Source organism: Vombatus ursinus, unplaced genomic scaffold, assembly GCF_900497805.2.
Source record: "Vombatus ursinus unplaced genomic scaffold, bare-nosed wombat genome assembly UNPS02014775.1, whole genome shotgun sequence".
Taxonomy (NCBI): domain Eukaryota; kingdom Metazoa; phylum Chordata; class Mammalia; order Diprotodontia; family Vombatidae; genus Vombatus; species Vombatus ursinus.
Genome location: NW_020954553.1, coordinates 13656799 through 13684486, shown reverse-complemented (window position 1 = coordinate 13684486; position 27688 = coordinate 13656799). Strand labels below are relative to the sequence as shown.

The window sequence follows — 27688 nt, the reverse complement described above, 5'->3', positions numbered from 1 at the left end:
CATAGTCTGCCTCCAATCAGCCTTGACCATAGGTGGGAGGGAGGGGCCCAAGAGAAGGGAGCTCCCAGGCCTGTGATTGACACCCTCACCCACCACTGACCCAGCAACTGAGAGCTGTCGAGTTCTGTTTGACTATGAACCTGAGGCACCCGATGAGCTGGCCCTGCAGAGGGGTACTGTGGTGAAGGTGTTAAGAAAGGTGAGAAAAATGAGTTAATTAATTAATTAAATTTTTAAAAAGGAAAGAAAGGTGAGGAGGGAGTTGGGAGTGAATGGATGCTGGAGCAGATTGAGCCTAGGGTGAGGAAACCTGGGTATGGAAGACCACAGCACCTCCACTATCTACCCAATCTTCTAGACCACAGAGGACCCTGGCTGGTGGGAGGGGGAATTTGAAGGCAAAAGAGGAGTTTTTCCAGACAATTTTGTTCTCTTGCTGCCCCTGGTAAGTTCGGAGTCTTTTCCTAATCATACATACCCTTCCTCACTCCATCTCTGTGGGAAGATATAACTGGGCCTCTAATCCTACCACACCCCCAACACTTTTTTTCTTAGATTAAGAAGCTCCCAGTCCGGCGGCGGAGTCCCCAGGAATCAGGTAGTGATCTCTCTGAAGAGGAGAAGTGCCTACCTACCCACTTTCCTTCTTGTTACTCTGGGTTCTGAAACAGTACGCGGGAAGCTCCAGAAAGCCTCTTGATCACCCATGAATATGACTTGTCCCTCCCCAAGACACACATACACACACTCCCCTCTCCCCAACAAGAGAAGGGCCCCACTTTGCTGGGGTGTGTGTGCTCCCATTTTTTTCCTATTTCCCTATGCAGACCTGGCTGTAGGGGTGGGAAGGAGCAGGGGCTCTGGGTTCTTAGTGTGATTCCCACCTGTCCTCCCATCAGTGTTTGATCGAGAAAACCATGTGTCCAGTGGGAGGAGGAAGACATCCAAAGAAATGAGAGGTAAAATGGAAATGGGGTTGGGGGGAGTTTGGAGTGGGGAGCAAGGGACTATGACAGATCACGGGAGATGTAGAGATGGGGGAGAGGGGGATGGATGGATGATGGATAAACTAGTGGCCTCTCCTCTCCCTACTTCTTTTCCCCCAGCTGCTAAGGAGTCGAAGAAGATGGAGTCTAAAATCACTCTGCCCCCCATCAAAAAGCTGTCCTCAGCCTCTAGCAGGCCCTCCAAGCCTCGGCCCCTTACCCCCAGGTATCTATCCCAAGGGGCTGAGAGAAAAGCCTACAGTAAGAGCCGACCCTCCCCCCAAGAAACCCCAAGAAACAAGGGCACTGGGTCTGGGCTTGAGAGATGGCAAGGTAAGAAGTCTCAGGGATCTGAGTGTATTCTAGGCCTCCGGCAGCAGGATCAGCTGGGGACAAACTGAAGAGCTCCCGAGAACGAGGAGGAGGAGGAGGAGGGGGAGGAGGGGGTGGTGGCGGCCGAGGAGGATCGGATGGAAGTGGAGGAGGAGGTGAGCCCAAGCAGGTCCTGCGTTCTTGTGAGTGACTTCAGTTTGGCACTGAGTCCTCAGACTGGAAGCCTAAGGACTAGAGGAAAAGAAACAAAAGCACAGGGTTGGGTGATGGGGAGAATGAGGGACAGAAATGGAGTCGGCAGAGACACATGCTGTGGGTAAAAGGGAGGACGTGGGACATATGTGGGATGCCGTGGAGAAAAGGAAGGAGGAGTGTGGAGGAGAGAGTTTGCTGCAGTGGGATATGGAATTGCAGAGACTCAAATACCTCGTCCTACCTTTGTGACCTCGGCAAGCTGCTTGTGAGTCTCTGGACCTCATCTTTTTGATCGTTTGTAAAATGGAGGGGGGTGGTGTTGGACCACACGGTCCTCTGAGGGCCCCTCTGGCTCCCTGATCCCATCAATCCTGCCCTTGCCTCTCCCCCTTGTCACCACAAACTAGTCAGTTAACTCTTCTCTTTCCTCATCTATAAGGATGAGAGGAAAAACTTGTAAGACCGCCCTACCTCCCAAATAAGATAATGCAAGGAAAACCCGAGGGTTTGCTCTCTAAATGGAAGCTACTGTTCAGGTTTAGACACTGTAATAGAGAGGACTAAACTTCTCCAGGTACCAGTGAATCTCCCTGTCTGTCTCCTTGCACAGTGACCATCTCTCTGACTTTGCCAGTGCCAGGCAAAAGCAATGACAGAAGCAACAATGGCATAAATGACTCCAAGACTGCTCATTCCAGCCATATTCAGTGGAAGCCTCAGGGTCCATATCCCCCCAGCTTCGACCAGACCCCCACTCCTGTGAGGATCCCCAGGCCCCTATATTGCCCCAACTACCACCACCACCACCTTGAAGAGAGGACAGGGCTGGGCTGGAGATTGCCTGGAGGTCCATAAGGGGGTATGGCTGGTGGACATCTGGCCCACCAGGTGGGTAGAAGGTGGCAGGTGGCAGGAGGAAGTTCTAGGGAGATGAGGACTTAGCTACTTTGAACCTTTCCCAGAATGGAGTCCCCCCCACTCCCCTCCATCAAGCCCCTGATTGGCATTTACCATTCTGGGACTGGGGCTTTCCCTTTTCTTCCCTTCTAACCTCCCTTCTCCCAGGGACAAGAGGAAGAAAAGCCCAGTTTAACAAAGAGCCAGCCCTTCAAGACCAAACAGCAGGCCTCAGATAAAACTGCTTCTCGGGATAAATCATCCCAGGATAAGGCACCTTCCCGGGAGAAGAAACACAGTGAAAAGACTGCCAGTCAGGACAAAACCCCCTCCACGGAGAAGCCCCTCCCCCCTGACAAGAACGCAGGCAAGACCCCATCCACAGACAAGGACAAGAAGACCTCCACCCAGACCTCCACAGACAAGAACAAGCCCTCAGTCAACCCCCTCCCTGTGGACAAACCACCCTCTTCAGGCCAACTCTCTTCTGAAAAAGCATCCCCTGCCAAGTCACCCTTCCCAGAGCAGCCCCTGTCAGACTCTCAGGGAGCCATAGGAGCAGCTGACTTCGAGCAGTCAGTGGAGGAAGAGATATCAGATAGCGCTCTGAGTGGCTTGACAGACCGAATGGATCAGGTGGAGACTGAAGTCGCTTCTCTGAGGGAGATGTTGGCGCTTCTGATGTCACAGCAGGAGTGAGTATCTGTGAGAGACAGGGTGAGAAGGAGGGCAAGAGGAGAGAGGGAAGAGAGAGGAATGACCGAGGAGGGGAGGCAGAAGTGGGAGTGATACTGAGATGGGGCAGGGAGAGACTGCTCAGTGAGGAGGGAAACCTTCCCCTGGCCCCCTTATTTGGCGTCAATGGACCTGGGTTTGAATCTCAGCTCTGCCATATTTCCTTGATTAAGTCATTATCTCTGGGCCTCAGTTTTCGCATCTATAAATAAGGGGGATGAGATGGCACCTTCCTGGTCTGGATCCAGAGAGTTGTGGGACGGGTTAGTGAAGGCTGAGGTTGAACTTGGCTGTTGTCGACAGAAAGGACATGTCAGAAATCCAGGAGGAGCTGAGAACTGAACGGGAGCAGAGACTGGAACTGCAGGTGAGGAGGGCGAAGGAGATTCCAGAATGGGGAGAAGTCCTGTAAAGGGGGCATCGAAAACCCCAGCAGGCATTAGTTAATCCAATCGGGTCTCGATTCCTGAGCATAGAGGAGGAAGAAAGAGACCTGTTGGGCAGTGGTGCAGGCTAGATCTTTTGGGGTCGAGTATGTTGGGGAGGGGAGGGGAGGTCTGGGAAAAAAAAAAAGGTGAGGTCTGTTGGGGGCGAGGCCTTCCTCTCTTCTTCTTTTCCTTACCCGAGGCTAAGTTCGAGATGCTGAAATCAAAGACAAATCTGGTGTAGGGCCCAGGCCGGAGGCGGCTTGTCCTTGCCCACGGACACAGGCTTCGCCTCCTCCCCATTCCTGAGGGGCCGTCCCGCCCCTTCCCCACGGGGGCGGGAGGAGCCTCAAGCAACACCCCCCCCTCCTCGCTCTCCCCTTCGGGGCTTTGCGGGTGAGAGTGTGGGGGCTGTGGCTGGGCGCCCCAAACTCTGCGTGAGACGGGCCGGGGCTCTTTGCGTCCCGCCCCAAGGAGTCCTCTTAACCCCTCCTCAAAAAACCTATTCCGGACGCCGCCCCGCCCCTGCCCCCCCCCATCAGAAACAGAGTGTAATAAAATTGTATTTGTAATAGCGCCTCTGAGGGGCGGGATTAGTTGGGGAGGGGGCAAGGCTTTCGTTGCTGGCTCCGGCCTCCTGGTGGGCGTGTCTTGCTGTCCCCCTCTTCTCAGCCTACGGGCACATCTGGCGAACATGTGGCTCCTATTAGCTCCAGGGACGCGGGGCTATTTTTATCCGCCCGGACGTGGCTGGGCTGGAGAGGGGCTGGCCGGGCCTGGCACGTGGGAAGCGGCTCCACCTCCTCCAGGGGGCCGAAGGGGGTTCGTGGGGCCTAGGCTTGCCTCGGCCCTCCCCCAAACCCGGTCTCTAAAGCCCAGCCCGGAATACATCTGGAGAGGCCCAGGAGTACATATTCCTCACACTGAATGCGACAGGCCCCCACCTCATCACAGAATTGCAGAAACTCAGGCACAACCCCCCCCCAAAAAAACCCACCACAATCCTCAGTGCGAACCTGATCCTCGCAGTTTCCCTCTCCCCGCCCCCAACATAACCCCATTACCCCAGACGCCCCATGCTTCTTTAGAAGCGCGGACAACCACCATCACTGCATCAGACACACAACACACACCACCCCTTTTCCCTTAGGGGAAAGGACGTTACCCCCACGGCTTTAGATACAATTTCACAAACCCAATGAAGACACTATTACACAGCAGGCAGTTATGCTACATATAGCTAATCTTAGCCAAGCCCTCAAGGTCAGTGTCCTTCCAAAGCCTGGGAAAGAAGGCGGAAATAGGGGCGTGGTAGAAAAGGAACAAAACATTTTTCTAAGGGAGGTCTGTTGAGTGGGTTTGGAGTGGGAGGGGAGGGAGGTCTGTGGGAGGGAGGCGGCATTCTCAATGCTCAGCTTTCAGTCCAGGCTCTGGCACGAGACCAAGGGATGGCCAGGGGTCCCCTTCTCTGGGGAGCTACTTGAGTTCCTACTCTCCTCAAGTAAGAGGGAAGGAAAACAGTTTAGGAACTGACCCCAGTGTGGTCCCCGGAAACCTGAAGATCAGCCCTGAAACTTTCCTCTATTCTGGAGGGGGCCATGCATGAAAAGGACAGAGGTGAACAGCTGATGAGGCAGTTTTCATTGGTCACCTCCTTAAAACTCCCAGGGCAGAGATACTCCTCTTCCTCCTGTCCCTATTCCTTGGGAATTGAGGGCCTCATTCTCCAAGAGGGAGTCCAGCCTTAGCACCATGGAAGAGAATCGGTCCAGTCTAAAGAAGCCTGGGGGAGGAGCAGGAGGGAGTCCTTCCCTAGTCTCTAAGGGAAAGGTGGCTCATTTGCAAGTCAGTCCCCAGAGTCCCTAGCAGGTGGAGAGGCCTGTCAATAATAATGAACCCTGCCCACGGTGCCGGTGCCGGTGCCGAGGAGGTCGGGCTGTCCGGTACGCCAGATTTCCCGAAGGATCCGCTCCCGCTCTTCCAGCCGCTGGGCTCGTTCTAGTTCCTCCGCAGAGGTGAAGACATTGACACTGAGGGGACTGTCCATCTCTGGAGTCAGTTCTGGGCCTGACCCAGCATCATCAGGGCCCAGCCGGGTCATGGTGTCCGTCTCATCCTCGTCCTCGTCCTCATCCCCATCCGGGAGGTCTCCTCGAGAGATTTTTTGGGGACCTTTTCCAGAAGGCCTAGGGTGGGGTCGGCAGGAGATCCGAATGACCAGCAAGCAAAGGGTCAGCAAGAGCCCAAAGCATATGCCCAGAACAAAGTAGAGGCCGAAACTCTCAGGATGATCTGGAAAAATTAGGGGTGGGAAAGGTCATACTGGGGTCCCGCATCTGACATGGGCCAGTCAAGGAGCTAGTCCCCTCCCTCTCCCCTCCTCTCCACCGGCCCAGGGTCACCCCGGCAGCCAGTGACTCCAGAATCCACTATCTAGGTTTGGGGGCTATCTAGGAATTCTAGCTTCACGATAAGAACAGACTCGCCATTCTACAAATGGTCATCCGGGGCTCTGAAGTATGAGCAGTTGGGCTAGGAGTTAAGCCCTCATTATATCCAGCACTCACCTCGGACGTATGCGTAGGCTGCCAGGCTATTGCTGAGCAGTTCCATGTCCCGTTTCCGGGCCTCCATGTTTCTTTTGAGGAGGGTAGAGGGTGGAAGGCCCCCGAATAGGTCTGTAAAATCAATAGACTGAGGGTCAAGATGCCTGCATTACTCTTGAACCGGGAGGAGAGGGGGTGGGGAATTCGGAACCCTGGTTCTCAATCCCTACGCTCAATTCTTTCCCAGACTTTAGATATAACCTGGGCTTTCTGACCCTATCTCCCCTTCAAAACCCCAGGGTAACCCAGGCATTCTTATCCCATTCCCTTCCCCTCACTCTGTATAAACCCCTCCGTACACACTGGAAGCCTCTCCCTATGAGGCAGGGCTGCCCCGCTCCAGACGACAGACGGCTTGGGTCCCCATTTCCACAGAGGACTGAACCAAGGAAAGACTAGTCTCAGCTCTCCTCCTTGTTTCCCTTGGGGGGGTTGTGGGGAGGGGGGAGGGCAAGATCCTCCAAATTCCTATATCTCCTCGATCACTCCTGCAGGGCTGAGACTGAAATTGGGGGATGGGGGAAAGGGCTGTTGGGAGGGTCTACGAGGCCCGGGTCATGGGGGGGTGTGGTTGGGCGCTCTGAGGAAGGGGGGTAATTTAAAGATTGGGAGCTAGCTTTAGGCATCTTCTTGGGAGACTAGGGTGGGGGAAGGCATAGTGGGGCCATCTGAGGTCGGAGGGCTTTTTTTTTTCCCCCGTTGGAGGGATAGTAAAAAAGAGTCTAGGCTAGGGGCTGCCCTCCGGAAATCCTTTTGGGTTGAAGATAGCGCCTCACCCCCTCCCTGCTGGGTAGTAGGCACACCCCGCAGACCCAGCCCTTTCAGGCCCGAGTGGAGACCCAGGATTCCGGGGCCCCAGATCCTCCTCACTCACCGGCGCAGCTCAGCAGCTCCAGCCACAGCTTCAGCTCAGGGAGCACCCCCAGACCTGCCCAGCGCCTCCATGGCGGGAAAGGGACAGAGGAAGTTCTGTCAGTTCTGTCCGCCCCGTCCGGCAGTGGGTTAGGCAGTCCTGGGGGCGCTGGAGCCGCGGCCCGACACTGAGCGGACGGAAAGTTTCCTCCGAGGAAGGAGGAGGGCCCAGGAGGGGTAGGGAGGAAAGGAAGAGGGGGGAGGGAGGGGAGAGAGCCCCCGCCCCCCACCCCCACCCCCGGCACAGGAAACTGGCTTTTGGAGAACCCAGGCGGCCCTGGAGAGGGACGGAGGGAGGGAGGAAAGGGGAGTGTCTGCTGCGCTTTGGCCAGTCCCATCTCTTTATCACCGTCTCTGGGGTCTCGCAGTTCTCATCCGAGACCCGTCCTCACTGCATTAGACCTTCGAAAGCTCCAGAGAACGCTCTTCCCCCCCCCCCCCGGCCCCCCCCCCCCACTCTGAGCCCCTCGATGTTCCCAGCCGCAGAGCTCCCATCTGTCTTTTAAGCATCAGAAATCCTCAGGCCCTCCTTTCTCAATGAGTCCCCATCCCCCCAGGCCCCACCCTTCCATTAAACCTCAGCACCTCCATGTCCCAGAGCGACTCTGAGCCTAAGAACCCCCCCCAGCCCGACTTCATTCCACCAAACTTCAGAAGCTCCCATTCCCAGCCTCTTCTTCCGAGTTCCTTCCCCCCCAAATTTCAGACAGTTTCCATGCCATCTCCCCCACCTCAGTGTCCCCGAGCCCCATCCAGCCCTTCCAAAACCTCAGGCCCCAGCTTGGAGCTCGGGCATCCCCACGGGACAGCGTATTGAGGGGATGAGACTCAGATGCCAGACCTAGGCGAGGTAGGAACCAATAATAGGAGAGCAAAGAGGAATTCTCCGTCTCCTTCCCCCAGCCCAAGGTCTGAGATCTGGGTGGGGAGGTAGTAGAGGGCAAGGGGAGGGAAGGGTCAGGGGCCCAGCAGGAGGTCTGCTCAGGTTGGAGGGGTGAGGGGAGTAGGGAATGTGTCTGCCTGGCTGAGCCCGGGCCAGTCTGGGGTTAATGATTGCTGGATTCCATTCCTAAGGCTGCTGGAGAGCTGCAGGCTATGTCTGTGTGTGCATGGGTGAGTGTGTAAATGTGTGTGAGCTTGGTCAGGACAGCGAGTTCTTGTGCACATATCTGCACTAATGTGCTTGCTAGTTTGGGGTGCATTTGCATGTAACTTCCATCTACATGTACATGAATCATGGGGAGTTCAAACTTTGCCCCAAGCCCACGGAGGTGGTGTCCTTCCATGTGTCTGGAACTCGGGGGAGGGTGGGTGGCCCACTGGGTTTGGAGAGAGTGGGGCTGAGGGAAGGGGGGTAGAAAGGGGGAGAGGAATGGAGGAAATTGTTGACATAGTGGAGGCTCCCAGCAGGCTCCCTCCAGGCCCCCAGCTCTGCCTCAGCCCAGGGCCCCCTCAGAGATGGGGTCATGTTAGGAACAGGCTTGGATGGGGGCTGGGGAGGACTTCTCTTGGTGAGCTCAGCTGAGTAATCTTCTCACTTCAAGGCAGTGAGGAAGATACAGCCAGGAAGGACAGACAAGGGTGGGCTGGGGACTAGCGGGCACACTTCCACCTCAGGGACCAGGAATGAACTCAGGGCAGTCCAGAATGCCCAGGCCTCTTGGACTCCCAGGCCAGAGCTCCTTCCCTTGTCTCTCTCTCTCAGCACAGTACTCATACACTTGGGTCATTCTCTCTGGACCTCAGTTTTCTCATCAGTAAAATGGGGGTGGGGCTTTGGGCTGGGTTACTTCTAAGGTCCCTTCCAACTCTAATATTATGTTCCTATGAGCCTAATGGGATAACAGCTGAAGGTCTACAATCCTCTCCAAATTAGAGGCTGAATACTATAAGCATCAAAAAACCCTGACCTTGGGAGTCCTGCCCCCCCAACTCCATTTTGGCCAACGACCCTTGCTGGGGGGCATCCTCTTCATCAGCTTAACACTATCCCTCTGCCATTCCCTCTCTTCCCTGCTACTTATTTCTAAATTCCCACCAGAAAAATTACTCCCCTGATTCAAACAGCAACTTTATAGGAGAAAGGAATAAACATTTATTAAGTATCTGCTGTGTGCCGGGTACTGTGCTAAGCACTCCATAAATATTACCTCATTAATTGATCCTTATGATGACCCTGGAAGGTAGGTGCTATTATCCCCATTTTACAGTTGAGGGAACTGAGGCAGACAAAGTATGTGACTTGCCCAGGGTCTTACAGCCAGTAAATGTCTAAGGCTTGATTTGAATTCAGGTCTTCCTGACTCCGGGCCCAGGGCTCTATCCACTGTATAGCTATCTAACTGGGGCCCAGTTACTTCATAATGTGAAAGGATACATAGTGTCCCGGAGGAGAGGAAGTCTGAGGACTACACATCCTCTTAATAACATTTGAGTTTTATCAAAGGAATGAATGGTGTCCTTGGAGAACAGAGACACGTGGGGCCTGGTGGTCAGGAGACTTGTTGTATAACCTAGGGTCTTGTCATTTTGAGGCCTCTCTCTAGGCCCAGCTTCCTCATCTGTACACTGAGGGTTTGACAATGACCTCTGAGCTCTCTTCTTCCGTAATTACAGCTCTGACCCTCCCCTATCCTCCCCACTCTCTGAGCCCTAGGGTGAAGAATCCTCCGGTGGGTCCTAATTACCAGCCAGTCTCCCAGATTTTATAGGACGCTCGGTGGGACCGAGGCAGTTAAAGAGATGGTGCACATGCAGACAAGGGACTACAGCAGATGCCCAAGCACCCAGGGCCCAGCAGACAAAGATGGAGGCAGAAAAACCGCTGTGCCGACAACCTGAAGCCCCCAAATCCAGGTATAGCTGGCTGGGACACCCCAAAGTGGGCAGGACCAACTCAGCAACAGGCTCCTCAAACATTCACAGATCCTACAGATAACCTCTGTAAGCAGAGAGAGATTCCATAACAATGGGGCTCTGCTAACTGTGATGACTGTTTACTCTCAGATTCTATATGCTGGGTCAAATTTTTGCAAACAGTGCCTGCTCACCTAGAAACGTTGGGCTTTGCAAACAGGATAGATCTCATCAGCATCAGAGATTGACTCTACAAATAGCAAGAGTCTGCAAACAATGACCAAGGGCCCCACCCAAGGGCAATCTGTATGTATGCTTGCAGGTAAGAGAAGCTGGACGTCCCACAAAGCTTTTTAGCCCTATCAAAGAATCGCTGAATTTGGTTGCTGGATGGAACCTCAGAGGTCTATAAAAAAAGCAGCAGCTCCAAAGAAAGGTTTATTATGTTTGTGCACATGCACACACCCACACCCACACACATACATATATATGTACACACATTTGGGGGAGATGGTATTAAGAAGACCAATGACCACCACCAAATACCATTACTTTCTAGTCATACCTGGTAGGCGTACCAAAGACCACATATGCCAAGTTCCCCTGTGATCAGTGTTAGGAATGGTTTGCAGAGATCTCATGGCTAGGCATGTATCCCAAGGAGGTCAAAGACAGAAAGGTGCCCTGGACAGCAAAAATATTCATAGCAGTAGGTTTTGTTTTGTGACGGCAGAAACCTGAAAACAAAGCAGTTATCCATCTGTTGGGAAATAGTTAAATTGTAGAGCATGAAAGTAATGGCTTATGATGTAAATAACAATGAATATGAAGAGCAGAGAAGCAGTGAGAAGACTTAGATGAACTGATGCAAAATGAATTAAGATCACAGATCCGGAGCTAAAAAGGATATTGGAAGTTACCTAGACCAAACCTCATTTGACACAGAGAGAAGTGAGGCTTGAGGAAGTGCACCTGTGAAGATGAAGAAGGGATATATTGGGAAAATGTAAGTAGAATCAAAATAAAGATATCAAAAATTAGAAAAAAAAAAGGCTGGGAGTGAGCTGCCAAATCTGGGAAATGACTTTTTAGCTGGCTGTAGGATGCTTGAGGGGGTCTTTCCTTTAAGGAGTCTGCTTTCCATGAGTTCACAGTCCTTTGAAGAAAAGGTAGATGGACCAGCCCCAGATGTGTGCCTTTTTGCATGCAAGTGGGTATGAATCTGGGAAGGAATATGTTCGAATGTTCATTTAGTCATAGACCTAGAAGAGAAGTTAGAAATCAGTGAGTCTGGGGCAGCAACGTGGCACAGTGGATAGAGCACTGGCCCTGGAGTCAGGAGTTCAAATCTGACCTCAGACACTTACTTATTAGCTGGGTGACCCTGGGCAAGTCACTCAACCCCAATTGCCTCCACCCTCACCCCTCCAAAAAAAGAAATTAACGAGTCAGAATCCTTCATTTATAGATGAAGATACTAATGCACAGAGAGGGGAAGGATCTTGCCCAAGGTCACACTGCTAACATTGAAGGCCTTGGGTCTGGCCCTGTAAGGGATACAAAGATACATAAGACAGTCCTTGTTTGCAGAGCCGTCTCCATTTGTAGAATCTAACTGTGGAGTCTGTCACTCTTTGCAGTGTAATGTTATAGAATCCGTCTCAACATGCAACGCTCATCTTGGTAGAATCCGTGGGGACGTTCAGTGTGGCCCGTCTAGAGTGTGAGTGCAAAGAGCATGAGATTAGGCTGCAAAAAGAGGGTGGCATCATATTGTGTCAGGTTATTTAGACCTTATCAGATGGGTAATAGGGATCCCCTGAAGGATTTGGATCATTGGAGCTATACTAGGATGGTAAGCCTGGCAGCACATACAGAATGGACCGGGGCGGTGGAGATGTCTTAGGAGGCTGTGAAAACAACCCAGAGATAAACAGGGTGTTGACTCAAGGTGGCCAAGGGGGTGGGAAGGAGAGGGGGTGTCTGTAGGACTACGTGCTGAGGAAGGGGCTGGTTTAACAGTTCCGAAGGCTCAGTTGGGCTGGCTAGGACAGAAGGAAGTAAGCCTTGAGGGGCTGGGAAGGAGGCTGGCCTGTCCAGCTCCCTGATCTGACTTTGCTCCCCCATTTGCCTGCCTGGGTGTTGGCCCTCATTTCTCACTAGCTGGAAGAGTGGGGGAAATTATTGCTCTCATCTCTGGCTCCCAGGCAGGATGGCATAGGGACAGGCGATGGACGGGTAAGGCTTGCCTCTGGTCTTGTGTTTCTAGGAACGAGAGCCTGCGCGGTCCATGCATATGTGTGCATTATGTCCAGCTGTGCTCCATCTTGGCTGCAATTTCTGCCACCCCCGCCTGGCTGAAGCTCCAGTAGCAGGGAGGGCCAGCTGAAGGGGGTGGGGTGGGGTGGAGCAGGCAGCTCATCCTGGGAGCGCTTAGTGGGGCAGAGCCCAAGGGTTATTAACTCAGGGATACCCCCCCCACACCTCACTCCATTTGGTGTTTCCCCAAGTCCTACAGAATTCACGTCTCCAGGGCAACCATCCCCAGATGGCCAAGCAGCTGAGAAGGCATCCATGCCCTGGGCACTTCCCAGGCTTGGCCTCAGTAGTCACACTTGGGAAGCAATGCCCTTTCCCTGAAGGGACAGGTCTGGAGCGGTCAGGGTGGCTCAGGGTGAGAGCCAGGACTGGGCATAGGGCAGCAGAGTTCTGCGGAGGGCCACCCCTCCCCCCTTTCGGGGCTTTCACTGCCCTCTGGTGTCCAAGCCTGCATATCACAGCCTCTTGGGATGGGGATTCCTGGGCCCCCGAAGAGGCTGAGGTGGACGACCGGACCCTCCCTGACTGGGAGCAAAAACCCGGGGTCTACAAGGGAGCAAAAAAATCACAAAGCTGTCGGGGCAGCAAGAAGTGACACACAAGCTGGGGTGGTTCTACATTAGGAAATTTTATTGCAGACATGCAGGAATAGTTCTGATGTAGTACAAAAATAGGTCTTTATACAAATTTTTTTGTGACTTTTACATTTTATTTTGTTTCTTTACAACCGGCCTTCTCTTTAGCATGTCATTTCACTAACGCCGAAACAAGCAGCTCAGACACATTTGTCATCTCCTGTGCCCAGTGCGGCCCTGCCCCGGGGGCCACAGCCCTTCAGGGCCACCTGCAGGCCCTGTCCTCCCTCCCCTGCTGTCATATAAACCTGGGATCATCATCTGTTGACTAACCATGGACAGGAAGAGTCAGTATGATACAGCTTTGCAGAGTCCCCAGAATATTGCTTTGAAAAGGAGGGGGAAAAAACCCCCCATCACCAAGAAACAGACCTTTCCTAGGAAGAGAGCAGGGGAAGCAGGCGGAGGTGAGGGGGCCACAGGCAGCCTGCCCGCCTGCTTTCCAAGGCCAGCGCCAGGAACTGTCCAATGTCTCTGTGGGCCTGGCCACGCCTGGGACAGCCAAAGATGCCACACCCTGCTCCGGGAGGGGAGGAGGGACCCCACATCAGCCACCACTTGACACTGGACTCATGGATTGTGATTCTACTCCATTTGGAGCTTTTTTCATTAAAAATAAATATAAAAAACAAGACTCCTCCCCCTGCACCCCCTCTTCCCAGTGCTGGGCTGGGTCAGCACTAGTGCGGGCAGCCTGGACCTCCCCCCTCCCTGCAGCCTGGTGCTGAGGGGTTAAGTGCTTGACACATGGAGATGTCTGTGTGGGCCAGGAGGGCTCACACACATGAAAACACAGGACATGGAACAGACACAGAGCTCTCCCCAAAACAACTAACTAAGCTAACAAAGGGCCAGGAGAGCGAGACTCCCGGCTGGGCTCAGGGCCAGCTGCCCCCTCCCCAGCCCAGCCCAGCCCACACACCGTGGAGCCCCTGCTAACTTGCTGGCAAGAGTTGGCCCCATTTTTTCCAGATGGGGAAACTGAGGCACAAAGAGGTTTGGTAACTTGCCCAAGGTCACTCACAGTGAGTCAGCATGGGGGGGAACCAGGGATAAGAGAGAGAAACATGGGCAGCCTCAGATTCTCCTTCCTTCTGCACTGCCTTCGGGGAGGGGTGGCTCATAGGGGCCCTTCAAATTACAACTGTAGAATGGGGACACTATGAACTAGGCTAGGGACCTGTCAGCCACAGGAACCTGTGTTCTCACTGGAGGGAAAGGGGAGGGGAGGGAGGAGAAGGGAAAGGGAAAAAGGAGGAGAAAAACAAACCCCCTAATGGGATATCTGAGCTAGAGCTGAGGGCTGGCCCTGGGCATCAGCCTCCCAGACATCTTGCTAATAACTGTTCCAATGCCAGGCCAGAGGGGATTAGGTGAGAATGGGCCAGTGCTCCGAGCAAGCATCAGAAGGGAGGCTTTGGGGGAAGAGCAGTATATCTGGCAAGACAGGCATCCAGTTCACAACAAGAGGCTCCAAAAGGGAAGGAAGGATGGATGCCATTCTGAGCTCGTTCTAAGCTCCGGGGCCTCCCCCCTCCCCAAGACCTCTCCCCAGGGGATTCCAGACCAGGCCCCCGCCTCCAGGGGCTCACGTGGGCCACACTCGCTAGCTACCACGAAGAAACATACAGCAGAGACAGCAGACTGCCCCCATCGCCCGGCCAAAATCTCAAATTGGCTGTTCTGAGGAATGTCTTTCACATTGTAAGTCATATATTAGATCTCTGTGTACCAAGATGAGTGTGAGGATGTGAAATCAGAAGTAATGCAAGTGTACGGCACCTCAGATGAGCTATGAAAAAAGAGGAGAAGACTGTCAAAGACCTTTTACAAAAAAAAGTAATTACTTGAGGAGAATAGCCAAAGTGTGAGGCAGAGTGGGGTGGGGAGCACCGGTGGCCTCCCTCCACCAGGCCCCTCACCTCTGGCAGGTATGAATGTCTGCTGGGGTCAGACCGGACTGGCTGGGCCCCCAGTGACTGCTGGGCTTGGGGAATGGGGCCCAGGCCAAGCCACAGAGAAAGCGGAGAGAAACGAGCTCCTTTCAGTAAAAAAAAAAAAAAAATAAATATTTTGGAACCAGGTTTAAGATGAGGCAAAGGTTTCTTGAAGCTTATGGAAGTCAGGGTGGAGGAGGGACTCAGGAAGGGGGGAGAGACAGGCTTTAAGAAACAGTGAAGTTGCTCAAACTCCCGCCACTCAGCTTATTCAAACCCCCGGAGCAGCACCACTGAGCCACTGCCCGGCCCACCCTGCCAGGAGAGGGGGCCCAGGGCTCTCTCCAGGGACACTCAATCCAGAGACGGCGTGGTTGGTTAAAAAGACAGAGGTAGATTAAAAAGTCATGGTTAAAAGCAGATTAGTTGTCTAGGTTTTTCAGATTAAAAAACAGCCGATCGATCATTCCAGACACTAGCAGAGTGTGTTGCTCTGGAGAAAGTGGCCTCCCTCTGAGTGGCCGCCAGGGGTGCCTCAGGAGAGCTGAGGTCACCTGCTGGGCCCCGGGGGGGCCCTGGGGGCGGGGGCAGGGGTAGCTATTGCTGTAGCTGGAGGACTGGCAGCGCCCCTTGCTATTTCCGGAGGTAGCGCTGCGCCAGGATGGCAGCATCCAGGGGGTTCATGGGCTGGGCATCCCGGCCCAGCCGCCGCACAGGGGGCACGCTCCCAAACTGCCGCTTCTGCAGGAAGCTTCTGGCCTCATGCAGGGTGCTTTTCTCCTCCGCCAGGAGCAGCTGCTGCCGCATGTACTTCTCAAACTCATATTGGGAACACTCCTCTGTCACCTTGGCCTGGGGTGGGAAAGAAGAAAGGGTCCCTCCTCATCAAACCGGTCCAATCTGGTGGGGAACGACAGGCTTCCCTAATCCTTATCAGCCAGGGTCCAGGCCGGCCGCCCTGAGGTGTGACTCTGGGCAGCGTGAGGGCCTACGTCCCTCCAGCCCCTCTTCCAGACTCTGGAGCCCCCTGGGTGCCACGCTCACACTGAGAGCTGACAGGAACTTCAAAGTTTACTTTGTCCAAAGGACTTATTTCTGAAGAGGAAACTGAGGCCCAGGGGTAAAAGGCCTTGCTCAGCCTCCAGGTGAGACAGTGGCAGAGCCCGGACCCAGGTCTCCCAGAAGAATGGGGATCAGGAGGACGGACGGCACTAGGACTCTGCTCCCCTTTTCTTTCCAAGGAATGCCAAAGCAGTACAGCCGTGGCCTGGACTCTGTCCTCTCAGGACACACACACACAAGAGGGCAGGACAGGTCTTTCTAAGGGGCCTAATGTGGGCCCAACTGCTGGCTGGGACAGTCCATCTCTGTACCCAGTGACCCCAGGATGCTGGGGGAAGCTTATCCACCCACAGGCATCACGGAGCCAGGGCTTCCTGGGAAGGAGACAGGCTGACAGTGATGCTCCCCTCCCCCACGCCACAGTAGGGAGGCCTGGCCCTCATCTAGCGCCTCTGACTTAGCTATAGGAGAAGTGGGGACGTGGAGCACTCACCTCCCAACAGAACACCTGCTGGCCCTACCTGCCCCTGCTCAAACATCAAGGTGAGGACTGGCCTGTCCTGAAGCCTATTCTGTGCATCTCCAGACCAAAACAAATGTGCTGGGAGCAGGGCTTTCCCCCAGTAATAGGCAACATGGGAGGGGAAAGGACAAAATGACTCATTCAAAGGATGAACAGCAGGAAAGGTGAGTGAAAGCCCAGTGAGGCCGAGAGAAAGCTTTTGAAGCACAGGAGGGGGAGACAAAGCAAAGGCAGCAGGGAATAAAGGAGGTAAGGTGGAAACGAAGGACCCGGAATCACGGGCTGGTCCCTGAGGTCCCTGGGGCACCGACTCTCAGCAGAGGGGGCCGGGAGTGCCACCCCTCAACACGCAGCTCCAGGGCACAGAAATATCTGAGTTGGGGGGGGCCTGAGAAACCGTACCCAACGTATTTTACAGAAGAGGAAAATGAGGCCAAGACAGGACAACAGCTTTCCCATGGCCATGTCCTCCTAACTCCAATCCTGCGCTCTTCTGCCCAAGTCTGAAGGGGGCTCAGGTAACACAAGGGAAAGTAACTGTCCAGTCAGGTGCCCCCACCCTCCATGACTGCAGGCCTTGCTTCAAATCAGTGTCCGAAGGCAAACCTGTAGGCTCTGTCTGAAAAGGTCCCAGGAGAAAGCTTTCCCATTGTGCCCGGCCCAGCCCCAGACCCAGACCACCAGGGCCCTCGAGGCCAGGCAGTGCCTGGCTCCTCACCTCCTGGGAGCTGTCCGAGCCGTTCATCTGGTCATCGATATCTGGAACCACTTGCAAAGGTCCACTGAGTGAAGACACTGATTGCCTACAGGGGAAGAAGGAGGCACAGCACGTCAGTGCTGACAAACGGGCAGCACAGAGGCTCCTTCCTCTCCTCTCCTCTCCTCCACCCTGACCTCCAGAGCTCTGCACCCTTCAGCAGCTATAACATCTTCCCACCCCGCCCCCATCATCCTGCCTGAGGCCAGGACACTGGGATTCCCCTTCTCCCCCTGGGGAAAGAAACTCCTCTAGGGCTGGGGGGGGGGGGGTGGAATGTGCCTCCTAACACAGGAGAAGCTCAAAGCGCTCCAGGGATGGGGATCTCACTACCAGCCTGATTGCTAGAAGACTTTTTGATATTGAGCTGAAAACGAGCTGCCCTCATTTTTTTTCAAACAGCTCCTAGTTTTGCAAAAACACAAGGCTAATCCTCCTTCCAAGTTATGACCTTTCAAAGACTGAAACGGTCATTATGACTCCTGGTCTTTTCTTCTCCATGACCAATACCTCCACCTTCTTTGGCAGTCTCTCACTGAGGGGTGTCCAATGTGGATATTAGATGGGGTCTGAGCAGGGTAGAGCATGAGGGACAGGATATCTCAGCTCAAAGTGGGAGGTTACAATCCCTTTGGCTACTCTCAGTTTCTCAGATTTTGTACTGTGGAAGAATGTTTCTTCCTCCAGAGACAAGAGAGTACTTCACACCACAGGCCCCCTAAAGTAAAGTCACATTTACATCTGAATGCATGGGGCTGTTCCACACTGGGGATGAAAACTGGAATAAGAAAAGGCGCCTGCACCTCAGTGCTTGAGCAGAGCCAGCCTGGTAAGTCCAGTCCCCTCCCCCCTCCCTCTTGGGTCCAAGGGCCCAGGATTCTCTGGTGTGTCCTCCAATCTACTCACCAAGAGGCGATGATGGCACTGAGAGACTCGAGCACCTCTGGAGCTGCCAGGCGCTGCTGGGGGTCAAGGACTAGCAGCTTTCGGATGAGACACACGGTATTCTCAGACACCCGGCCATCCCTGCCCCAGAGAGAGGAAAGCAAAGAGGGGGTATGTGAGTCGGGGCTCAGCACACGGGACAATGCAGTGGTGATGGGCCGCTTCGGGGGGGACAGTAAGAACAAAAGGGAAGACGGCTGAGACCTTGCTCGGGCTCAACAAACTACTGCCCTCTCCTCCATTGGAGCTTCTGCTCTGGGGCCTCCCAACCCTGCCTTGTCTCCAGGGCCAAGACAAGGCCTCCTGGCAATCCTTCCCTTGCTTCCTGACAAGCATCCCTGGGGCAAGTCCCCTAGTGTGCCAGCCAGTGAGCGCGACTCACTCTGGGATCGTGTACTCGGCAGCTTTGATTTTCCGGAAGAGCTCCTGAGGGATGCTGTCGTAGAAGGGGAACTGCCCGTAGAGCATGGTGAAGAGCACCACTCCCAGTGCCCACATGTCGCTGGGCTTCCCTCGGTAGGGACGACCTGAAGGAAAAGAAGACAGACAAGTCCCGTCGGTTCGCCACTTTCCGGGCCCAGATAGGCTTCTCTGCCAATGGGAGTGGCACAGTACACCCAGACCAGTCTCCTTAAACACGCTCTGCCTTCACCCACCTACCACAAGGCTCACTCTCTTCCCATTCCCACTTGATGATAGTCCAGCCATCTTTCAAGGATCAGTTCAAATGCTTCCTCCTCCAGGAAGCCTTCCTTTAACTGTCATTCATTTGTTTGTTCAGTGCCTACAAGGTAACAATGCACTTTGCAAGGGGCCAAGGAGAGAAAGATAAATAACATAAAGCTGCCACTGTCATAGACTTCTGGTTAGGGTAGTAAGAGCTACCACAAGCAGCTGATGTGCACATCAACTACTATGGTTAGCTCAAAGGAAGAAAGACTAGGGACCAGGGGTTTCATGGAGAAGACAGCATTTGGGCTGGGAAAGATGGATGGAGAAGGCTTGAACAGGCTGAGAAAGGAAGAGGAGGGAGATGTTCTAATGGAAAGGAACACCACCAGTGAGAGCCCAGGAAGCTGTAAGCCTTGTTCAGGGAGTAGCTCTCCTTAGATGGGGTAGCCAGAAGGCAGAAGAACACAGGCTGGAGACAGGCCAGGGGCCCAGGCCCAAAACACAGTGTGCCCATTATCCTGAGAGCAAAGAACCACTGAGGCGCTTGGGCAAGGGGAACAGAGTTAGGTCCCATAGGGGCCTGGTCTCTTCTGAACTCCTAACACGATGTTAAAGGTTCCCAAACTTTCTGAAGTGATGGCCTTTTTAGATATTCAATAATGAATCTACAGAACCTTCCTCTGGTGGCAAAGGTTTCATGATAACTACAAAGCGAAATTATACTGGTTTGTATAGTCAGCAAGATACCTTGAGGGGAAGCCTCAACAATGATCATATTAACAGAAACGACGAGAATTTGGCTTCTAACCTCATCATTCCATGAAAACTTGTCTCTGAAAAGTTACTAATGCTCTCTTAGTGGCCAACTCCAATGGCCTTTTCTCGATTCTCACTCTTCCTGACCTCTCTGCAGCCTCTGACACTGTTGATCACTCTCCCCTCCTTGAATCCTCTCTTCTCTCTAGGTTTTCAGGACACCCTCTCCTGATTCTCCTCCTGTCTATCCCACTGGTCTATCTATCTGGATCCACATCCGGGTCATGCCCTCTAATTGTAGGTGTCCCACAGAATTCCGTCTGCTGACCTCCACCATGTCTGCCTTTCAGACATCTCAAACTGGCTGTCCAGCAGACATTTTAAAGCCAATGTCCAAAACAGAACTAATTTTTCCCAAATCTTCCCTACCTCCCCACTTCCCTATTACTTTCAAGGGCAACACCCTCTGCCCTGTTCCTCAGGCTTGAAATGTAGAAGTCATCTTGGAATTCTCACAATCTTTCACCCCGCATATTCAAGCTGTTGCCAAGACCTGTTGATTTCACTTCTGCCATCTCTCTTGATATGCCTCCTCCTCTCCTCTGACCCTGCCATCACTTCACACTTCGATCACTGTAATGACCTGCCGAGGGGTCTGCCTGCCTCAAGTCTCTCCCTACTCCAATCCATCCTCCATTCAGCCGTGGGAAGTGCTTTTCCTAAATCACAGGACTGACCCTGTCACTTGTCCACCCCCATCAATAAATTCCAGAGGCTTCCTTCAGCTTCCAGAATCAAATACAAAATGCTCAGGGATTCCAAGTCCTTCATTACCTGGGGCCCTTCTACCTTTCTTCCATCTTACTCTCCAACACATACTCTTCCACCCAGTGACACTGGCCTCCTGGCTGTTCCTCAAACAGGACACTCCAACTCTTAGCTCCAGCCATTCTCTCTAGCTGTCCCCCAGGCCTGGAATGCTCTCTATCTTATATCCCCCACTGGCTTCTCTGGCTTCTTTTAAGTCTCATCTAAAATCTCACCTTCAACAAGAAGCTTTTCCTCGTTCCTCTTAATCCCAGTGCCTTCCCTCTGTTAATTATTTCCTATTTATCCTGCACATAGCTTGCTTTAAATACATTTGCTTGTCCTCTCCCCATTAGATTGGAAGCTGCTTGAGAGCAGGGACTGTCTTTTGCCTCTTTTTGCAGTCGCAGTGCCTGGCACATAGAAGCACTTAATAAATGTTTATTGACTATTAACTAGTTAAATACCTGGTATCTACAAAATACTGTTAGGTGCTGGATGGAGGATGTAATGAAATTTCTTTTTATGCTCTTATCTGGATAACTGTAAAATAAATGTAACCTTTCAATCTAGATGTGGTTAATGCTTTTTGTTCTGGTCCTTAGTAATACTTGGGAATAAATGCACTGTTAAAGAGTGACCTTCATTTGGAGGAAGAAGGAGAGTAAGAATCTGGATTCAAGGAAAATTCCTGTTCCTTTATGCTGGACAGAAATCCACCTCCTGGTAACCACTTCCCTCCATCGTTCCTGGTTGCGGCCTCTGGGCAGACAATACAAGTGTAATCCCTCTAATGATACCCTTTTTAGATACATGATCTCCCCAAATTCTCCTGCCAAGTCTCTTCTCTGTACCAGATATCTTTCTTCCCCCAAACTGCATGATGATTCTTTGAGGGTTTACTCATCCCTACCTCCCGAGAAGAGATGACCACATCGATGCATGGGGATGTGTGCCTCATCACCTACATCAGTTGGCCTAGGAAAGCCATAAGTTATTATGGAGTCAGGAGGGTCCTGGGGACAAAGAGTTGGGGGCACAGCACAGAACATCTGAGTCCTCAGACAGATAGGGGTTTTAGAGCCTAACATGTTAATCTGTCATTTTTGTTACTACGTTCATTGTTCAGGCTGCCCCAGAAGTTGGCTTGTTTGACTTTACAAACCAGTATCATTTTGCTGCATAGGTATCATTAAACCTTTACTGCCTGAGGAAGGCTCCACACAGATTTGTTTGCTCTGTGCACAATGTGCGCCGTGTACAGTGACCACTTCCTTTTGGGCCTCAGGCCAGGAGGACATTTGCAAAATAGGTTTTCTGGAATGGAAACAACTGATTCTGAAGCCAGTTTAAAGGCAGCCGGCTCAATGGGCAGATTACAGGCCTTGACACTGGATGCCAGTTGTTCTAAGACAGATTTCATTGATTTGAACCTTTCATACTGAGACCTAGAGACAAGCATTCTGGCTGTCCTCCTCAATGGGAAGTGTGGAAGAACAAGAAGGGACAGCTGATGGACGTGAGTCCTGACAGGAGGCTGCCTGGTTCTGTCACAGCTCGAGATTCCTGCACGTGTCAGTAACTGACACTCAGGCTCTGGTGGCTGTCGAGGAGTTGGCCCCTGCACCACCCCTATCCCGCTGGGCCCCACTGCCAACACAGGACTCGTTGTCCTGCCCACAGCTGGAGTAGCTGCCCGCCTTGGGACGTCAGATTGCTCTCTGGAGATAAGCTTTCTCCCCATCTGTCAGTCTCCTCCAAGGCCGCCCCCTCTTCTCAAATTCCCCAGCCTTTCTAATCTGCCCACCCAGCAGCCAGAGAAGTTCATGAAGTTCTGAGCCCCATCACCGTCCCATCACGTCCCACCGATGGGATAAAATACACCATCTCCTCTGACTCAGCCTGTCAGTCACCGACGCAGGATTCACTCTTGGCACTAATGAGGCTGGCTTTAAACAGTTACCAAGAGGTGCTGTGCTCTTTCATTCTGTCTTTAGCTTCTTCCTCCCATCCACAGGCCTGCTGCAGGTATCTCCTACAGAGCCTTGCTTGCTGACGGAATCTCTTAGCGCAGCAGGCGGCTCTCCCCTCAGACAGCTCAAAGCCGTCAGCCACAGCTTCCTTTCCCAGGTCTGGTGATGAAGAAGTTCCTCTTCAGTTCAGACTTTCAGGGACAGAGTGCATTCCCTTCTCTAAGCAATGATGTGCTCTTTTTGGGCTCCTGTTCTCTTGCCCAGAGGGTGGGGGCTTTGTACCCAGATTGGGGATAGAGATACAGGCCGAGTACAGTGCCGCTCTGTCCTGTGGCCTCACGGGGGCTCTGGAGAAGGAAATGGCAGAACACGCCAGTATCTTTGCCAAGAAAATCTCAGACTGTGGACAGTCCACAGGGTCACAACTGAATGACTGAACAACAGGGGCTCCACCTTCATGCATATATTGGTATACAACTGCCCAACTTCAGCCACCCAATCAACTTCTCCTCTCATGGGCTTATATGCGCAAACTGAAGGCTCAGAAGGTTGGCAAAGCTTCATGAGGAGCTAAGGAGAAGACACTATTACTCTTTATACTATAGCTGAGATCACTACTGTCAGCTACATTTTCTCCTTCCTTCCAAACAAATATCCCCACTTTTCCTAACAAGTAGAGACTGAGAAGACAAGGGAGAAGGCTGGAGATGACAGCAGGGAAATCTAAACAGCTTCTGTTACCCCCAAATGAGGCCACCTGTTCACGCTCTGGGTGCCAATCAGCCTTTGGCACTACACAGGCGATATACACACATGCATTTCACGGACACTTTCAGGGTATCAGCATTCCTGACAGGTGCCAGCTGCTCCTCGCAAGGGTCCCACCACCAAACCTCTCCCAAACTGCCCTTTAGAAATAATGGGGGCTAGAAGAGTGGGCACATTGTGGGAAGGGATATTCAGAATGCATGCCATCTTGGGGTGGGGGGAAGGGAGAGATGGGGAGAAAATTTGGAACTCAAAATCTTGTGGAAGTGAATGCTGAAAACTAAAAATAAATAAATTAACAACAACAACAAAAAAGAAATAATGGGGGTGGGGAGTGTCTCAAATATCTGTGCTTGGGATTAAAAATAAGCTGTACCATTATGGCTTAATACTGCTGTTTGGTAGCAGACACAGGTATCTTTGCCAAAGTGACTGGGCCAGGCCCGAGCAGGAGAAGCGAGGTGAGGCGGCAGCTATAGCTGCCTTCATGTCTACAGCCCCAAAAGTCTGCCTCTAGTACTCTGGCCCATTTGGCAGAGTCCAGTTACTCCCAGACAAATACTAATGAACTTGGCAACCACTGCCACCATCTCTCCCAGAAGTCAGGGAGGCCAACGCTAGCAAAAGGTCAGGTTTTACAGAAGGGCAATGTGGGTGGGCAAGAAGAGGTAAGGAATCCTTTGGATGGTAAACGTGTCAGGAGACAGGAAGCAAATGGGTATGAAAATCAGTATCTGTCCTAATTGGGGATCTTTATGAAGAAACTGGCTTTACTTATTTATCTTTAAAAGAGTAGGCCATCTCTTGCTGAATATAGCTAATTTTCTGGTTGGGATATTCAGAGACAGCTTCCATGATTCCCTGGATGGGTTCTCTTCTGCTTTATGTCTGTGTGTCTCAAGGAACTCTTAAAATTCAACAAGTCACAGGGACCAAAGAGAGGAAATTTTCAAACTGTACTTGCATGAGGCCCGGTCCCATGGAGCACACTACAGGTGGGCTAGAGAGTCCCAACCCTGAAGAAACCAAGAATGCGACATGTGTCCTGACATGACAGAAAGTGGAGAAATCCAATCCTTTCTCCTTGTTGGGAGAGAGAAGGAATGGACCAGGACAGTCCCAGGGAAAGCCTCCAAGACTGAGCACTGTCCTAGAGTCTCCCTGCAAATCCAGTCTGCACCCAGCTAGACAGGAGAGTTGTCCTGGGTTTTTGCACCAGTCACATACCACTGAGCACATCTGGGCTGATGTACGCTGGGCTCCCCCTCTGATCCTTCAGCAAGTCATCCTCACTCACAAGGTGCTTTCCCAGACAGAAGTTGGTGATGGTTATCCTGTGCGTTCTGGGGAGAGAAGCAAGAGAAAGAGGCATTTATTCCGCAAGTAAGTGGCATCTTTTTTTTTTATCTTTTACTTGCATTTGGTTCGTTTTTCAATAGCAAGGCTGCAGTCAAGGAAGTCTCCTCCTCAGATTTAGGAAAACCTCAAATCTTAGGTAAACCTTTGTCTAGTTCTCACAAAAACCCCAAAGCTCTGTTCCAAGAGCTATTTTGAGTTTAAGCCAGTCTGTCTACCTGCCCCTCAGGGAGGTACATGGGGAGCAAAAGAAGCAAAACCAGACTTTGTTGCAACCTGGCCCATCCAGCGGGCACCCTCTTTACAACTGCTTTCACTAGTCCCCTTTGCCCTGCTGGTCCCCAGGCTAAACATCTGGAGCTGCCTGTAACAAGCTCAGAACAAGCAGAGATCCATCTGCAGTTAGTCTGAAAGGTCATTCGCCCCAGGGCCCCATTTACCTTAAACAGTCAGGCAAGGCAAACTGTCTAATCTGGGCCCTAGGCTATTTGGTATCATTACAGGTAGGGATGCTGGAATCTTCTCTGAAGAGGTAAGAGAGACAAATGAGGAGTCCCTGGGTTCAGACATTTCTGTTTTATTGGTACTTTTCTAACCTCACCATCATGACGTGATTCAGAAGGGATGCCACTTAGCCCTCCACACTCTAGCGCCAACCTATGTCTGCAGACTTAGCTCCTTTTATCCCCCCCAACCATGTACTCTATACCCCAATTAGACAAGACTATTTAACGTTCAGTAAAATGTCAGCTCCTTGAGGTATAGCCTGCTTTGTCTCTGTACCCCCAGGTCCCCATCCAGTGCCTTGGCAGCTGTTCTGTTCAAAATGAGCTGAAATACCACTTCCTACTGGAGGTCTTTCCTGACTGCCCTTCCCCCCAAGTTGCTGGTGCTTCCCTCTGGCCTCCCATATTACTTTGTATGCATCTTGCACTTACTCATCTATATACGTGTTGTCATTTCTCCCTGTTGCATTGCCCCACCCCCCACCCCAATTAGAATATAAGCTTTTTGATGGTCTGCATCCCCAGAATGGAGAATGGTACTTGGGGCATAATAAAGGCTTGCTGAAGCAGAGACTTTAAGGGCTGAATGGTCAGGAGCTCAGCCCCTCTGTGACATGCCTCACCACAGTTCACGCAGCTTCTGCTTGAAGACCTGTGCCAAGAAGGGGGAGAGACAGCTCCATCTCTGTCCAAGGTGAAGCCCGTTTCACTTCTATATCGCTCTAATTGTTAGGAAGCTGTTCTTGTCACTAAGTCAAAATTTCTCTCTGCAACATCCACCCATCACTCGAGCCCAAACAAAAAAGTCTAATTCTTCTTCCACATGAGAGTCCCTGGAATACCTGAAGGCAGTGGTCATACTCTGGGTTAACCATATCCAGGGTCCTTCAAGGACCCTGCCATGACATGACCTGGAGGCCTTTCGCCATTCTGGCCGCCCTCCTCTGAACACTCTACAGCTGGAGCCTGATCTTTTCAAACTGGGGTGCTCAGAACTCAATACAATGCTCCCAGAGTGCTCTGATGAGGGCATGGTACCAAGAGCCTACCACCTCCCCATCCCTGGGAGCCAGCCCAAGAGGACACCACCTCCTGCTGCTGACTCAGACTGAGGCTGCAGGCCCTAACTCCCCCACCATCTTTTTCAGAAAAACTGTTGTCAAACCCTGCTCTCGCGACTCCATACTTGGGAAGCTGAGTTTCTGAACCCCATTTAAGATTTGCCAGTCAGCACTACTGAATTTCATTTTATCAGACAGGTGCTTATAAATGTTTGTGAAACTGAACTGACCCATGCGGCCCATCAAGAAAAACCAAAGCCCCATCTGGGGCCTTCCTGTGTCTGGTCCTTTTCTCGATGGTGCTGAGAAAACTTCTCCCCTCCGGCCTCACTACCACTTTGTCTGCTGTAGACCTGCTTATTCCTCGAGGCTCTGCTCAGGTGTCTGCTTGTACTTGAAGCTCGTCAGGAGGAGGGCGAGCTGTGATTTCTCCCATAACTGATCTCTTAGCACCTTGTTTGCCCTAACTGTATAGCCTAGTTTGTGGTGTATCTAGGTTCCTCTTCCATCAGCTCTTGAGAGCAAGGACTGCATCTTAAGAATGCTCCATTTCTCTAGCAGAAATGGCTTCACCTCTTTTTGTTCTATTTTGCATTAGTCCTACATTTCTATCAGTGTCCCACTTAGACTGGAACCACTTTGAGGGCAACTATATTTTCACTTCTACATATCCCCTAGCATTGAACACAGCCTACTGGTACATAGTAGTTGTTTGATAAATATTTGGCGAATGGCCAATAAATGCTCTCTCCTGTCTCAGGTCTGAGAAATAAGCATCCTATCTTGGCCTTAAAGAAGATCAGCAAGGGGGCATGCCTCTGAGCTGAGTCTGATTTAATTTCCTTTAGAATAAGAACTGCAATTTTTCCCAAGGAGAGCACAGCTCCTCTTACCCAGCAGAAAGAACTCCTGGGGATCAGGGCAAGTTTGAGTCACTTGGCCATCTCAGCCCCATAACTTCCCAGAAGTGTAGATGGAAGAATTGCCTGGCCCTGAAGCAATAGCTCACACAGGATTTAATCATTCTCTTGCCTTTTCAAAACACTATTTACAAGTCAGTGCATGCTGGGCCGATGAGATCACCGGAGGGGTTGTCCAGGAAGTAACTGAGCCAGTTCAAGGAGGCAGCAGTCCAGCCACCAGCAACACAGAACTAGCTTAGAGCTGCAGAAGCTCTCCATTATCCTCCCTCGGTGTTCAAAGTTAACAACAAAATGGATATAGGAAAGAATTTCTTCCACCTCTATACCTTCAGAAAGATGCTAGTTTCCCCATCTCCCCATAATGATATACAAGGCCAGCTCAACAAAACATAGCCAGGTCTGCACCAGTTAATTTAGAGGTTTTGTATTTAAATTAGCAGCCACCCAAATGTTAGGGATTGCCTGGTATTATTTAGTCAAGGAAGTCGGCTCTAATTTGTAATTACAGAATCTAGTTCCTGCTCAATGTCACTACATAATGCTGTGCTAAAAAATCCAAAAACCAAAAACCAAACCCTTGAATACACAGGTTTTCTAGGTGGTAACTTCTGCATACATCTTTAAATTTGCTCACACAGCAAACTGCCTTCTACTGGGGAGTAGCAAGTTTTGGTACCAGCCCACCCAGTAAAGCAGCCCCCAGATTTCTGTTTGTTCAGAAGACAAAGGAAATGTGAGGTTAG

General features: G+C 51.9%; 3 protein-coding genes across 4 annotated transcripts in view; 1 reads left to right on the top strand and 2 right to left on the bottom strand.

Annotated features, from left to right (window-relative positions):
* Positions 1-6: 6 nt before the first annotated feature.
* Positions 7-4104, top strand: LOC114044714 (merozoite surface antigen 2, allelic form 2-like). Its single transcript, XM_027864336.1, has 10 exons — positions 7-199; positions 359-445; positions 556-598; positions 900-959; positions 1107-1212; positions 1353-1474; positions 2125-2273; positions 2580-3106; positions 3450-3513; positions 3774-4104. The coding sequence occupies exons 4-10, from the start codon at positions 953-955 to the stop codon at positions 3813-3815; spliced, it is 1017 nt and encodes a 338-aa protein (XP_027720137.1). The 5' UTR covers positions 7-199; positions 359-445; positions 556-598; positions 900-952; the 3' UTR covers positions 3816-4104.
* Positions 4105-4791: 687 nt separating this feature from the next.
* EVA1B (eva-1 homolog B) lies at positions 4792-7260 on the bottom strand. Of its 2 annotated transcripts, none has more exons than XM_027864602.1 (3): positions 7052-7260; positions 6139-6249; positions 4792-5863 (listed from the first exon to the last, which is right to left on the bottom strand). In XM_027864602.1, exons 2-3 carry the CDS (start codon positions 6203-6205, stop codon positions 5454-5456), a joined length of 477 nt encoding a protein of 158 aa, XP_027720403.1. In that variant the 5' UTR covers positions 6206-6249; positions 7052-7260; the 3' UTR covers positions 4792-5453. The 2 variants fall into 2 exon arrangements, with proteins under 2 accessions (XP_027720403.1, XP_027720404.1); XM_027864603.1 differs by lacking the exon at positions 7052-7260 and adding an exon at positions 6477-6643.
* A 5613-nt stretch (positions 7261-12873) lies between these two features.
* Positions 12874-27688, bottom strand: part of STK40 (serine/threonine kinase 40) — a 53763-nt gene continuing 38948 nt past the window's right edge. Inside the window, exons 7-11 of the mRNA XM_027864447.1 lie at positions 24327-24442; positions 18506-18650; positions 18085-18204; positions 17140-17224; positions 12874-15688 (exon numbers count right to left, since the gene is read on the bottom strand). Coding sequence (XP_027720248.1) covers positions 15470-15688; positions 17140-17224; positions 18085-18204; positions 18506-18650; positions 24327-24442 — 685 coding nt within the window. The 3' untranslated portion in view covers positions 12874-15469. The remainder of the gene's footprint in view (positions 15689-17139; positions 17225-18084; positions 18205-18505; positions 18651-24326; positions 24443-27688) is intronic.

Excerpts from the sequence above, each read along its gene's own strand:
- LOC114044714 (XM_027864336.1), top strand. Across the intron at positions 1,213-1,352 it reads CCTCGGCCCCTTACCCCCAG|GCCTCCGGCAGCAGGATCAG; the intron begins GTATCTATCCCA and ends AGTGTATTCTAG. Across the intron at positions 3,514-3,773 it reads AGCAGAGACTGGAACTGCAG|GCTAAGTTCGAGATGCTGAA; the intron begins GTGAGGAGGGCG and ends TCCTTACCCGAG.
- EVA1B (XM_027864602.1), bottom strand. The coding sequence starts at position 6,205 with ATGGAGGCCCGGAAACGGGACATGGAACTGCTCAGCAATAGCCTGGCA. Across the intron at positions 5,864-6,138 it reads AGCCTACGCATACGTCCGAG|ATCATCCTGAGAGTTTCGGC; the intron begins GTGAGTGCTGGA and ends TAATTTTTCCAG.